This window comes from Vulpes vulpes, chromosome 2, assembly GCF_048418805.1.
Source record: "Vulpes vulpes isolate BD-2025 chromosome 2, VulVul3, whole genome shotgun sequence".
In the NCBI taxonomy this organism is placed as follows: domain Eukaryota; kingdom Metazoa; phylum Chordata; class Mammalia; order Carnivora; family Canidae; genus Vulpes; species Vulpes vulpes.
Window position 1 is genome coordinate 151,548,812 of NC_132781.1, and position 12,992 is coordinate 151,561,803.

The following is a 12,992-nucleotide window of genomic DNA, read 5'->3' on the forward strand; positions in this document are numbered from 1 at the left end:
GTTGAGCTCAGATGCTACCTCTTCCTCTCAGCTGGAAAAGAAAGCTTTTCTTTCCTTTGGACTTCTAAAGTTCTTTGTCAAATGATCATGTACAACATTGATCAGTGTTTACTCTGCAGTGTTTATGTGTGCGTATGTATATGTACATACAGTTACACACAAACAACGTATTGCTTATGACAGGTTTTTATATATGTATATAGAAAAAATATATATGCTTCTTATATGCTATATAATTCTTAAATAAAATAGTAAAATAACTAATGGATTCATTATTCATTATCCTTGTAATAAAAATACCATTGCCTCTAGTCTTTTCTCCTTCTAGTTCGTCCAGCTGCTGCCATTATTAACTTTCTACACTGGTTCTAAAATCAACACCCCCCCACCCCTTTCTGCCCATGATTCTGATTCTGCCCTCCAGAGCCACAAGAGGCAAGAAATAAGTATAGTCTCTTGTCTTGGGCCTTGTAGGCGGGATAGAATAGGAGGGAGAGACATTTCAAGAGAATGGTGGGAGAGACTAGCAAAGATAAGGAGGGAAGGTTGGGCAGATAGGAAGCCAACGTGTGTTAAATGTGGAGTCTGTTGGAACAGGAGGGAGGTAAAATTGTATAGGAAGGTCATGGGAGAATATACTGGGCAGATACTAGTCAGTCTCCTTTGAAACTTTTGATCATTAGACAGTCTTTGCAAATATTTAATAGAGGAATAAGAGTAACAATAAAAAAAGTCATGTCTTAGGAGGACTAACTTGGCAGTATGTGGACAAGAAATGTAGGAACCATGGCAGACTGAGAGAAGACAAAGTCTAAAACTTTCACAGTAAATCAAAACATAGAATGAAGACTTACACTAAGGGGTAATACTAGAATGGATAAATCTGACACATATTAACAAATATTCATCTAAAAATATTGTTCTTTATTTCCAAGATAATACATGCTTATCACAGAAACTTATACAGAAGAATAAAGAGCCCATAATTCTACTGCCAAGCCAAAATAACTATGATTAGCATTTTGGTGTATATTGTTTAATGGCAAGTGTATGTGACATGACATTTCCTTTATGAAAGAGAGATCATAGTTGTACACACACAAATATTAGACAGAGATGAACACATGTTCCCTGCCCTCAGGGAGCTTTCAGCCTATTGAGTCAGAAACAGGCAAGCTTATAAATATAGGCAGTGACAGAAGGGTGCACTGGGTACAGTGGAGGCCAAAGAAGTGATTCCTTTTACCTGGGTGGGCTAGGAAAAGCAGAAAGAAGGCACCATGGACTGAGCAAATAGGAGGAAGGATGGAAGAGCATGTCCAAAGGCAACAGAGGCACAACGGTACAAGTTGTGGTCAGAAAATTGCAAATAGAAGGTAAGGCACAGTGAGCAAAAGAGGCAGAAATAAACTGACAGTTGTTGGCCTCTCTTGCACACTGCTCTTTCAGCCTTTCCCTGGGCTACTTCTGTCATGAGAGTATAGTCTTGTAGCATTCTACTGGGTCAGCCACACTGTTCACTTCTGGAAAGTAGAAACTAAACCCAACACATAGACAGCATTTCTTCGTTAGAGGGTAACACGGTGTTCTGTTTCCTTAATACTTGGCTGAACAATCTTCTCCCAATTAACTGTAGGTATTGACCAAGAAGAAATTACAAGACTTAGTAAGAGAAGTGGATCCTAATGAGCAATTGGATGAAGATGTGGAGGAGGTAAGGTGGGGTTGGGCACCCCATAGTCCATGTCCCTGAGAGCCAAAACAGGACAGTGGTTAAGAGCACAGACTTTACAGGCAGACAGATCTGAATTTGGATCTTGGATCTGCCACTTCCCAGCTTTGTAGCTGTGGACGAGTCATTTAAGCTTTCTGAGACTCTACTTCCTTTTGTGTTGGTGGAGTGTGGTACTATTTACCGATAGGGTTATCCTGAGAGTCCCGTGAAATCACTGTAAAGCAGTCATCTAGGAGAATGCCTAGCACTTGATACCTAGCAGCTGCCGCTACTTTTGCTTGGCAAAAAGGATTTAGTTTGCTGCTCATAGGCATTCACTTTCAACAATTTTGGTTGTTTCTATAATATTCCTCCATATTTCTAAGTAATATGCTGAAACAGATACTCTTTGATTTCTGTCTACTGACTTCTGGTAGATGAGAATTTTGTTAAGCCACTCGCACATGTCCATCCATGCTTTCCTTTCCCTCATTTTTCCAATATAGTTTGATCTCAGCTTTTGGATAACTCAGAAATCAGTGTTTAAATTATTCTGACCAAGTACATATTGTTCACCACTGAACCAAGTCCTGCTTTGTACTACATATTAAAGTTGATAATTGACTTTTTAAAATGTAAAGATATTATTTTTTTATTTTTAAATTTTTTATTAAAGATTTTTATTTAGGGCAGCCCCAGTGGCACAGCAGTTTAGCGCCGCCTGCAGCCCGGGGTGTGATCCTGGAGACCTGGGATCGAGTCCCACATCGGGCTCCTTGCATGGAGCCTGCTTCTTCTCCCTCTGCCTGTGTCTCTGCCTTTCTCTCTCTCTGTATGTGTGTGTCTCATGAATAAATAAATAAAATATTTTAAAAAAATAAAGATTTTTATTTATTTGAGAGAGAGAGAAAAAAGAGTGAGAGAACGCATGAGGGAGAGGGAGAGAGAGAGAAGCAGACTCCTCGCCAAGCAAGAAGCCCGATGCAGGGCTCGAGCCCAGGACCCTGGGATCGTGACCTGAGCCAAAGGCAGACTCTTAACCAACTGAACCACCCAGGAGTCCCATATTTTATTTTTTTAAGTAATCTCTGTACCCAATATGGGGCTCAAACCCTGAGATCAAGAGTAGCACACTATACAGACTGAACTAGTCAGGCCACCCCCTTGATTGACTTATTTTTATTTAGTTTCTGCCATTTTTGTTCTCCTTTGCTATCAGCTCCAGTGTACACCTATCAACGTTGTTTTCCACATGGAAAAATAATCACAGATTTGGGTCCTCCCCTCCCTTAGATTTCACTCTCAGAAACCTCCAATGTTCTGGTCTGATTAATTTTAGGCCACTTGAACAAACCCCTCCTGCGTCTTCCTTTTGCTCTTTTTTTTTCTCTTTGGCTCTCTTATTTCCTAGATCCCACATCCTCTTCTTTACTCCCTTTTTTTTGTTAGAGCACTTTTTTGTTGTTGCTGTCGTTACTGCCTACAAAAGGATGGATGAGAGGCAAATGTTTGAAAATATCTACATTTTTACCTCACACTTAATTTTTAGCTTGAATGGATTTAGAATTAGATTATGAAAATATTTTTTTCCTTTCAATCGTGAAGGCATAACTCCATTGTTTTCAAAAATCTATTAAGAAATCATGCAAAAAAAAAAAAAAAAGAAATCATGCAGAGTGCCTGGCTGACTCACTCCATAGAGCATGCGACTCTTGACCTTAGGGTCATGAGTTCAGCAAGGAGTAAATATTTTCAGAAATCTTTTTTTAACTTTAAAAAAAATATTCTGTTTATTTATTCATGAGAGACACAGAGAGAGAAGTAGAGACAGAGAGGGAGAAGAGTAGGCTTCTCGCAGGGAGCCCAGTGTGGGACTCGATTCTGGGACCCAGATCACGCTCTGAGCCAAAGGCAGATAGGTGCTTAACTGCTGAGCCACCCAGGCATCCCAAAAGAAAGAAATCTTATGTTATTCTTTTTTTTTTTTAATTATTTATTTATTTATTCATGAAAGACACAGAGAGATAGAGGCAGAGACACAAGCAGAGGGAGATCCCGGGGCTGCCCCAATACTCTTCCATTGTATGGACATATGTATTTTGTTTATCCCAGTCATCAGTTGATAGATAGTGCCCACTTTTTGGTTACTATGAATAATGTTGCATAAACATTCATGTGCAGATTTAATTTTTATTTTATTTTTTTTTAAGATTTTATTTATTTATTCATGAGAGGGCAGCCCCAGTGGCACAGCAGTTTAGCACTGCCTGCAGCCCAGGGCATGATCCTGGAGACCCTGGATTGAGTCCTACGTCAGGCTCCCTGCATGGAGCCTGCTTCTCCCTCTGCCTCTGCCTCTCTCTCTCTCTCTCTCTCTCTCTCTGAATAAATAAATAAAATCTTTAAAACAATTTTTTTTTTATTTATTCATGAGAGACATATATAGAGAGAAGCAGAGACATAGGCAGAAGGAGAAGCAGGCTCCATGCAGGGAGCCCAATGTGGGACTCAATCCTGGGACTCCGGGATCACACCCTGAGCCAAAGGCAGATGCTCAAGAGCTGAGCTACCCTGGTGTCCCTCATGTGCAGATTTTAAACAAATTTTTGTTTTTTCTTTTTTTTTTTCTATATTAATGTATAGGCTTTGTGTAGAAATATGTTTTCATTTTTCTTGGTAATATACTGCAGAGTGGAATCATGGAGTCATGTGATAATTATGTTTTTATAACCTGTTTCTCAAAAATGCTGCATCCTTTTAGATTCCCACCAGTAGTGTGTGAGATTTCTATTTTCTTACATTAGTTTTTTTTTTTTTTTAATTTTTTAATTTATTTATGATAGTCACAGAGAGATAGAGAGAGAGGCAGAGACACAGGCAGAGGGAGAAGCAGGCTCCATGCACCGGGAGCCCGACGTGGGATTCGATCCCGGGTCTCCAGGATCGCGCCCTGGGCCAAAGGCAGGCGCCAAACCGCTGCGCCACCCAGGGATCCCTACATTAGTTTTTTGATAATTTCTTCTCTGCTTTTGCTCTTTCTTTCTTTTTTTTTTTTTTTTAGATTTATTTACTTATTTGAGAGAGAGAGAGTGAGGGAGAGAATATCTAAGCAGACTCCCACTGAGCATGGAGCTTGAGGCAGAGCTTGATCTCCTGAGCCATGAAATCAAGACCTGAGCTGAATCCAAGAGTAGGATGCTTAACTGACTGAGCCACCCAGGCACCCCATCTTTTTCTTCCGTAGTGACGGTTGTATATTGAATCTTCGGCATTAATTCTCAGGGATTTTTTGTCTTTGCTCTCTTATTTTTCATTTCTTTAAAATTCTGAGTTCTACTTGATAGGAAGATTTCCCTTAGTTTATCTTTTAAAACTTTTTAAGTTTTTTTGTTTTGGGGGGGTTTGTTTGTGGGGTTTTTTGGAAAGATTTTATTTATTCACGAGAGACAGAGAGGCAGAGACAGACAGAGGGAGAAGTAGGCTCCTCTTGGGGAGCTCAGTGCAGGACTCTATCCCCGTGCCAGGATCACACCCTGAGCCGAAGGCAGATGCTCAACTGTTGAGCCACCCAGACGTCTGGGGTTTTTTTGTCATAAAAATTTTAATTCTGGGATCCCTGGGTGGCGCAGCGGTTTGGCGCCTGCCTTTGGCCCAGGGCGCGATCCTGGAGACCCGGGATCGAATCCCACGTTGGGCTCCCGGTGCATGGAGCCTGCTTCTCCCTCTGCCTGTGTCTCTGCCTCTCTCTCTCTCTCTGTGACTGTCATAAATAAATAAAAATTAAAAAAAAAATTTTTAATTCCCATGAGGTTTTCTTATTGACTAATTGGTCTTTTTTTTTTTTTTTTTTAAGATTCTGTTTTATAAGTAATCTCTATACCCAAAATGGGGCTTGAACTCACAACCCCGAGATCAAGGGTTGCACGCTCTATTGACTGACCCAGCCAGGTGCACCTAATTGATCTTTTTTATCCCCAAGCCACTTTGTTCTTATTTTATGATTGTAATATCTTCTCTTACCCTTCTCTCTGAGGAATTAGATTTTTTGACATTTTCTTCTTTTCCCTGTATTATCTTAGTGTCCTCTGTGTCTGTTTTTTTCTCCTTTGGTTTATTTTCTTTTTAGTGTTGGACATTTTCTTCACATGTTTGGTATTCTTAACTATCTGTTTTTAATGACTAAGCCAGTAAAAAACTGATTCTCTGCATGTTGGTATCTGTAAGTCTTTTCTCTGGAGTCATTTAGCATCTCCAGAGAAAAGTCCTCTAGGCTCCTATCTGGAGGGTTTGTCTCTAGCTTCTGATATTCTGGGAGCAAGGCAAGAGAGAAAGGCTGTGTCTGTCCCCTACGTCTGCTGTGTCTGGTTGTTCTAATCCAGAGCCATGCCTACTCAGTTCTCTAGAGAATAAACCTACTGTGTTCTAGGTCAGATGTGTGTGAGGAGGAGTAACGTGTTTGTTTTTGGAGAATGGGGGCATGGGGTCCAGTCTGTATATAGACCTATAATTTCCCAGTTTTTAGTTCCATGCCTCAGCCCAATTTTCCTTGATAGATGGCATTTCCAGATCCTGGATCTTTTAGGGATGTCAGGGGGCAAATCAGTTCAATTCTCACTGGGGTCCCCTCTGTGGGCACTTATGTTGTACCTTCTGTGTGCTAAGTCAGATCCCAATTTTCCTGTTACCTGTTTGGCAAAAATTTACTTTGAAAGTTTATTGGGATCGGGTGTCTGGATGGCTCAGTGGTTGAGGTCTGCGTTTGGCTCAAGGTATGATCCCGGAGTCCTAGGATTGAGTCCCACATTGGGCTCCCTGCAGGGAGCCTGCTTCTCCCTCTGCCTATGTCTCTGCCTCTCTCTGTGTCTCTCATGAATAAATTTTTTAAAAAAGTTTATTGTGATCTCTTAAGTTTTTCTCTTCTGTTCTTATTATCTTTGTGGATTTATATGTCTTTTTTTTTTCCTTTACTGTTATTTTAGTGCATTTAGGGAAAGAGAGGAGGTTATTTTTGAAATTGGTCTGCCATGTTAATCATAAATCTCTCCGTGGGGGGTACTTGGATGACTAGGTCAGTATAGCATGTGACTCTTGGTCTTGGGGTGGTGAATTCAAGCCCCATGTTGGGCATAGAGCTAACTTGAAAAAAAAAAAAGCGAAAGGAAGGAAGGAAGGAATCTCTCCATTAGATGGCATCCATTTGGTTTCATAGGAAGATGACAATGTGATAGCGGCCTAGCAAAATAAGGAATGTCTTCTGTGGTTTTAATTTTATTTTTGGTCCGTAGAGGAAGCCATGGGGATTGTATTAACTGATGAAAATTCCAGTTTTTTCACATAGATTTTTAGCTTCGCAATTCTGACTTTACTCTTCACATAGTCCAGGATAATTGATAATAAAGTGGAAAGAACCCAAGTTTTGGATATGGAACCTCGAAGTCAAATCGTGATTCCACTCTTTAACAGTTGCATGTCCATGAGTTAGCACCCTACTGTATAGAAGGAAGATAAAATCCATGCCCCATTTTTTCCCACAGGATTAGTATAAGGACTTTAGAAACTAAGAGTGAGGAAGTATAATGATTCACTTTTGTTTTCCCACATAATTCTGAAGAAAACATGAGAGTGAGGGTGAGGACTGGTTGAAGCCTCTAGGTAGAAAGTATGAGAGTCCTCAGAATGGTGTGAGTTGCAGTCAACCTGCTTAATGAGTTGATGTGTTTCTAGTGTTGTCCTCACTCCTCTTCATCCTCACCTTAGCCCAAATGCTGATTCCAGGCCTTCTAATATAAAGCCTAACAAAATACGTGATTCAAGCAGACAGTTGTCTCAGCAACAGGAGCTTACTCTGCCAATGTCATGGTTACTCTCCCCCACTTTTGTCTTCCCCAGATGCTGCTGCAGATTGCTGATGATTTTATTGAGAGTGTGGTGACAGCAGCCTGCCAGCTTGCTCGGCATCGCAAGTCCAGCACCCTGGAGGTGAAAGATGTCCAGCTGCATCTAGGTATGGGGTCTTGTTTCTCCCTAAGGCATCCACACCCTTCCTCCTTCAGGACTACCAGGAAAGTGTAGTCAGAGGAACTTTCCTTTCAGGATTAGACTTTGGGGCTCTGGGGTAGATGTATTCATTCAGTAGTGGCATTATACAGAGAAGAGAAATCCATCAATGGTCTGGAGAATGAGCCTGTACGCATTGGGTTTGCCACTTTCTGTCTGTTATCACCTTGTCTTTCCTACTTACTTTCTCTTAGAGCCTCTTTCCTCATTTGTAAAGCAGAGATCATAATATCCTTATAGAGTGATAGTGAAAATTATGGGTTATGTTTTAGGTGACCAGCTTGGGGCCTGGCACAAAGTAAGAGTTTTGTAAATGTAGCTATTATGTCTCCACCATTTAAATAATGGTATTTCTTTTCTAGTTTTTAGCCTATTTATGCATTCCCCTTCCCCAAATTATAAGCATAATATACGTATAATTAATTCAAGCTTGGGTTTTTCTGATAGATGCTTGTCAAACATTGATAACCATAACCACTTGGGAAATGAATAAGCTCCTCTCTGCATTGATTACAATGTGCTCAAAAGAAAGTGAACAATCTTGTGAGTACAAAGATAATCAGGTCAAAAAACAAAACAAAACAAAACCAAAGGTAATCAGGTCAACTGAATGAGGCAGAAGATAATAAGAGATTCAGTATAGATCAGCTCATGAGTAATTATTGAAAGGCTTTCTTCCCAGTGTCAGGAAAATGTGGCTTGGGGAGGAGCTGGTACTCTTGGTAGAATAACACATTTCTGGTTAGCATTGCTGCAGGCATTAGTAACAGATGACAGACATTCCAATTATCTATTATTAGGTAACAATCTTAAAACGGTAACAGTGGCTTAATACAGTAGCAATTGTTTATTCTGTTCATATGTCTGAGGGTTGACTGGCTTAGCTAGGCAGTTTTGCTGAGGGTCTCTCATATAATTAAAGTCAAGTGGTAGCTGGGGCTGAGATTGTTTTGAAAGAAGATGTATTAGTCTCCTAGGGCTGCTGTAACAAAGTGCCACAAACTAGGTATCTTCAAACAACAAAATGTAGGGACGCCTGGGTGGCTGAGCCGTGGACATCTGCCTTTGGCTTAGGGTGTGATCCTGTAGTCCTGGGATCCAGTCCCACGTCGGGCTTCCTGCATGGAGCCTGCTTCTCCCTCTGCCTGTGCCTCTTCCTCTCTTTCTGTGAGTCTTTCATGAATAATTAAATAACATCTTAAAAAAAAGTATTCTCACATTTCTGGAGGCCAAAAATCTAAAATCGAGTTATCAGCAGAGCCATGATCTGTCCAACGCTTCTACAAAGAATCCTTCCTTGCCTTTTCCTAGCTGCTGGAGGTGGCTAGCAGTCCTTGGCATTCTCTGTGTATAGCTGCATCACTCCATCTATGGCCTTCTCCCCTGTGTGTGTCCCTCTCTCTGTCTCTTCTCCTCTTGTAGGATGCCAGCCATACTGGATTAAGGGCCCACCCTACACCCGTACAACTTTGTCTTAATTAATTGTATCTGCAATAACCTTATTTCCAGTATATTCTAAGGTACTGGGGATTAGGACTTAAACATGTTTTTTTGAAGGACACAGTTCAACCCATAACAGTTTCATCATGTCCAAGTCTGATACCGGCGCTAGAAACTCTCAAAAATCTGGGACACCGGGGCCAGCTGGGTGGTGCAGTATGTTAAGCATATGATTCTTTGTTCCTGCTAAGGTTATGATCTCATGGTTGTGAGATCAAGCCCCAAGTCAGGCTCAATGAGGAGTCCACTTGGGATTCTCTCTCACTCTCCATTTCCTTCTGCCCCTCTCACTCATGCTCGCTCATTTTCTCTCTCTCTCTCTCTCTCTCTCTCTCTAAAATAAGTAAATCCGTAAAACAACAACAACAAACCTGGGACTCCAAAGGTCTCCCTCTCTATGTAGTCTCTTGACTGTGCAGTCTGAGGAGACCTGGACTTCTTACCTAGTAACCAAAGGCTCCCAAAATGAGTGTCCCATAACCACCTTGACAGAAACTACACAGCCTTTACTAACCCAGTATCTGAAGTCACACAGCATTATTCCTACTGAATTCCATTCTTTTTTTACCCCTAAAGATTGATTGATTGATTGGGAGGGGGCACAGAACCAGGGGGAGGGGCAGAGGAAGAAGGAGAGAAGCAGACTCTCCAATGATTCAGGGCTCGATCTCACAACCCTGAGATCAGGTGACCCCTGAATTCTGTTCTTTGAGGCTATCAAAAAGATTTGTCCAGGCTCAAGGGGAGGGAACATAAGCTCCACTTCATGATGGGAGGCACGTAAAGGAATTTGCAGACATGTTTTAAAACCATCACAATGCAAATTGACAGAGACAGAAAGTAGAATGGTGGCAACAAGGGGTTGCAGGAGGGGAAATGGGGGCTTATTTAATGCGTACAGAGTTTCAGTTTAAGATGATGAAAGCACTTTGGAGGTGGATAGTGGTAATGGTTGCACAACAGTGCGAATATGCAGAATGCCACTAAACTGTATACTTGAAAATGGTTAAAATGGTAAATTTTATGTATATTTTGCCACAAAATCCCACATACAACAGATTATATTACTTTGAGAGTTTAGCATTCCTATTTTTAAAATTTCTTGTATTTTAATTATTGAAAATAAAATTGGAATGTTGTTTGTTCTTTAAGGATGAGAAGTACTTACCACAGTGACAAGAATACTAACAAATCTGCATGGCCAGAGGAGCTTCTGTAGCAGGCCTAATAGAGACTGAATCATAATCAGAAGATTGCTTAGTGGGGCATGGGATTGTAGTGTGGGGAATTAGCGAACCACCTAGATCTGCTGAACACCCCCCCCCCCCCAACAAAGATAGGCTTGCCAGTGGGGCTGTAAATTCTGGACACCACCTCTCTCGTAACAGACTGGGATGGGTATAACCGGGTTTGCTTCTAACCTGATTTCCTATGCTTGTGTAACTAATATTCCCTTCTGATGTACAGTCTTAAGAAGTTTAGAAGTTCAATGACATAATGTACATAGAATGCTTTGTATAATGCTGCTATATGCCACACATTTTACTATACCTTTTAATCACTAAATGATTGTTATTGCTATTACATTAATATTACATAAAATATAAATACATACATATTTAAATATTTTGCCACACACACATAATGTGTGTACATTCTTGCCTGGTAGCTACTTTTTTATTTTTTTAAGATTTAAATGTTTTTGATTTATCTCTATTTTTTTAAAGATTTATATATATATATATTTAAATTTTTTTAAAGATTTTATTTATTCATGAGAGACACAGAGAGAAAGAGAGGCAGAGACACAGGCAGAGGGAGGAGCAGGGTCCATGCAGGAAACCCAATGTGGGACTCAATCCCAGGACTCCAGGATCACACGCTGGGCCAAAGGCAGGCACTAAACCGCTGAGCCACCCAGGGATCCCCTTATTTTAATTTTTTTAAAAATATTTTATTTATTTTGGAGAGAGAATGAATGGGAAGAGGAAGAGGGAAAGAGAATCTCAAGCAGACTTGCACTGAGTGAGGAGCTGGATGCAGACTTGATTCCACAACCCTGAGATCATGACCTGAGCTGAAACCAGGAATTGGATGCCTAACCACCTGAGCCACCCAGGCACCTGGATTTATTTATGGGAGAGAAAGTCTTAAGCATACTCCTCACTGAGTGTAGAATCCAAAGTGGGGCTCAGTCCCACGACCTCAAGATCATGACCTGAGCTAAAACCAAGAGTCAGTCACTCAACCGACTGTGACATTCAGGTTCCCCTAAGATTTTATATTTTTTATGGAATCTCTATACCCAATGTGGAGCTCAGACTCACAACCCTGAGATCGAGTCACATGCTCCACCAACTTAGCCAGCCAGGCACCCTTCTACTCTCTTCCTTTAAAGAGACTTTGCAGATCCATATCCTGATCCACTGAGTGTTGATTGTAGTTTAATTCCCAAAGAATATCTCAGTGTCACTGTCTTTTTTTTTTTCTTTATTAGAGAGAGAGCGCACACACAAGCAGGGGAAGTGGCAGAGGGAAAGGGAGAAGCGTGCTCCTTGCCTAGCAGGGAACCCAATTGGGAGGTCAACCCTGTGATCATGACCTGAGTTGAAGGCAGACGATTAACTGACTGAACCACCCCGGCACCCCTTTCAGTGTCACTTTCAAGTACTGACAACAGATGATATTAGCAGAAAGCTTCAGACATTTTTATTTTCAAGAAATATTTGAGGAGAGCTGTATGTAAAATTATTCTAGAACCAAACATGAATCACTCATTCACCCAATAGTTACTGTACATTAGACACAAAGTATTACCATAAAACCACTAATATTCAATTCGATTTAAGTAAGTGCTGTGCCTGGGGCAAAACAGATTTGCAAAGCAAATGTTTTCAGTGCTTTTGGGGAGTATGATAAAGTAGACTTAATCCCTAAATAATCTTGTGTAAGTCTAATTTTTTATATTGGGTATACTTAAAGTGCAGCACACTTAGTAGCTATGCCAATTACTGACATAGTCAAGTAAATAAAAATCTCTGCCCTCTTGGGACTTCTGGTGACACTCTGACAAGGATGATCATATCCAGTGGCACCAGGACACAGGGCTGTGGCATGGACATACCTATGTCTATATCCATATCTCCGTGAATATATCCCAGGCTCTGAGATTGCCTTATGCCCTTGAATGCCCTCAACCCTCCTGTGAGGCTGTTATTACAGTTGTTACTACCATGTAAAAGATGAAGAAACTGAGAAATTGAGACCCGGCGCATCCAGCTCCACAGTGAAACAGCAAAGTTGGGACTCAGCTCTTAACTCCCTCATGCTAGGAATGCCTTTCTGCTCCTCATCTTCCTTTGGGTTTGAGAGAATTGACTTTGAACATAGGAGTAAGGCAACTGAAGGGGCGTCTGGCTGATATAGGTAGAGTATGCGACTCTTGATCTTGGTGTCCTGAGTTCAAGCCCCACGTTGGGCGTGGAGCCTACTTTAAAAAAAAAAAAAAAAGAAGGAACAAAGGACTTTCCTCTTTTATGGAGCTGCATGGAAACTGTAGGGCCCAGCGCTTACAGCCTGGACTATTCCTTTGTCTTTGCAAGAAGGTCGAATGATGTCATTTAAAACCTTGGAGGCACCACATGTGATTCACCCATTTGTATTCCACAGAACCCGTCTGCAGGGCTACTGTTAATTACTGTAGTTGGTCACTCATATTAGT

General features: G+C 41.0%; 1 protein-coding gene across 3 annotated transcripts in view; it reads left to right on the forward strand.

Moving 5' to 3' along the window:
* TAF12 (TATA-box binding protein associated factor 12) overlaps positions 1 to 12,992 on the forward strand; it is a 35,865-nt gene that overhangs the window by 20,730 nt on the left and 2,143 nt on the right. For all 3 annotated transcript variants that reach the window (XM_072750588.1, XM_026014519.2, XM_072750587.1), the window contains 2 exons: positions 1,637 to 1,714; positions 7,604 to 7,718. In XM_072750588.1, the coding sequence (XP_072606689.1) occupies positions 1,637 to 1,714; positions 7,604 to 7,718 (193 nt within the window). The remainder of the gene's footprint in view (positions 1 to 1,636; positions 1,715 to 7,603; positions 7,719 to 12,992) is intronic.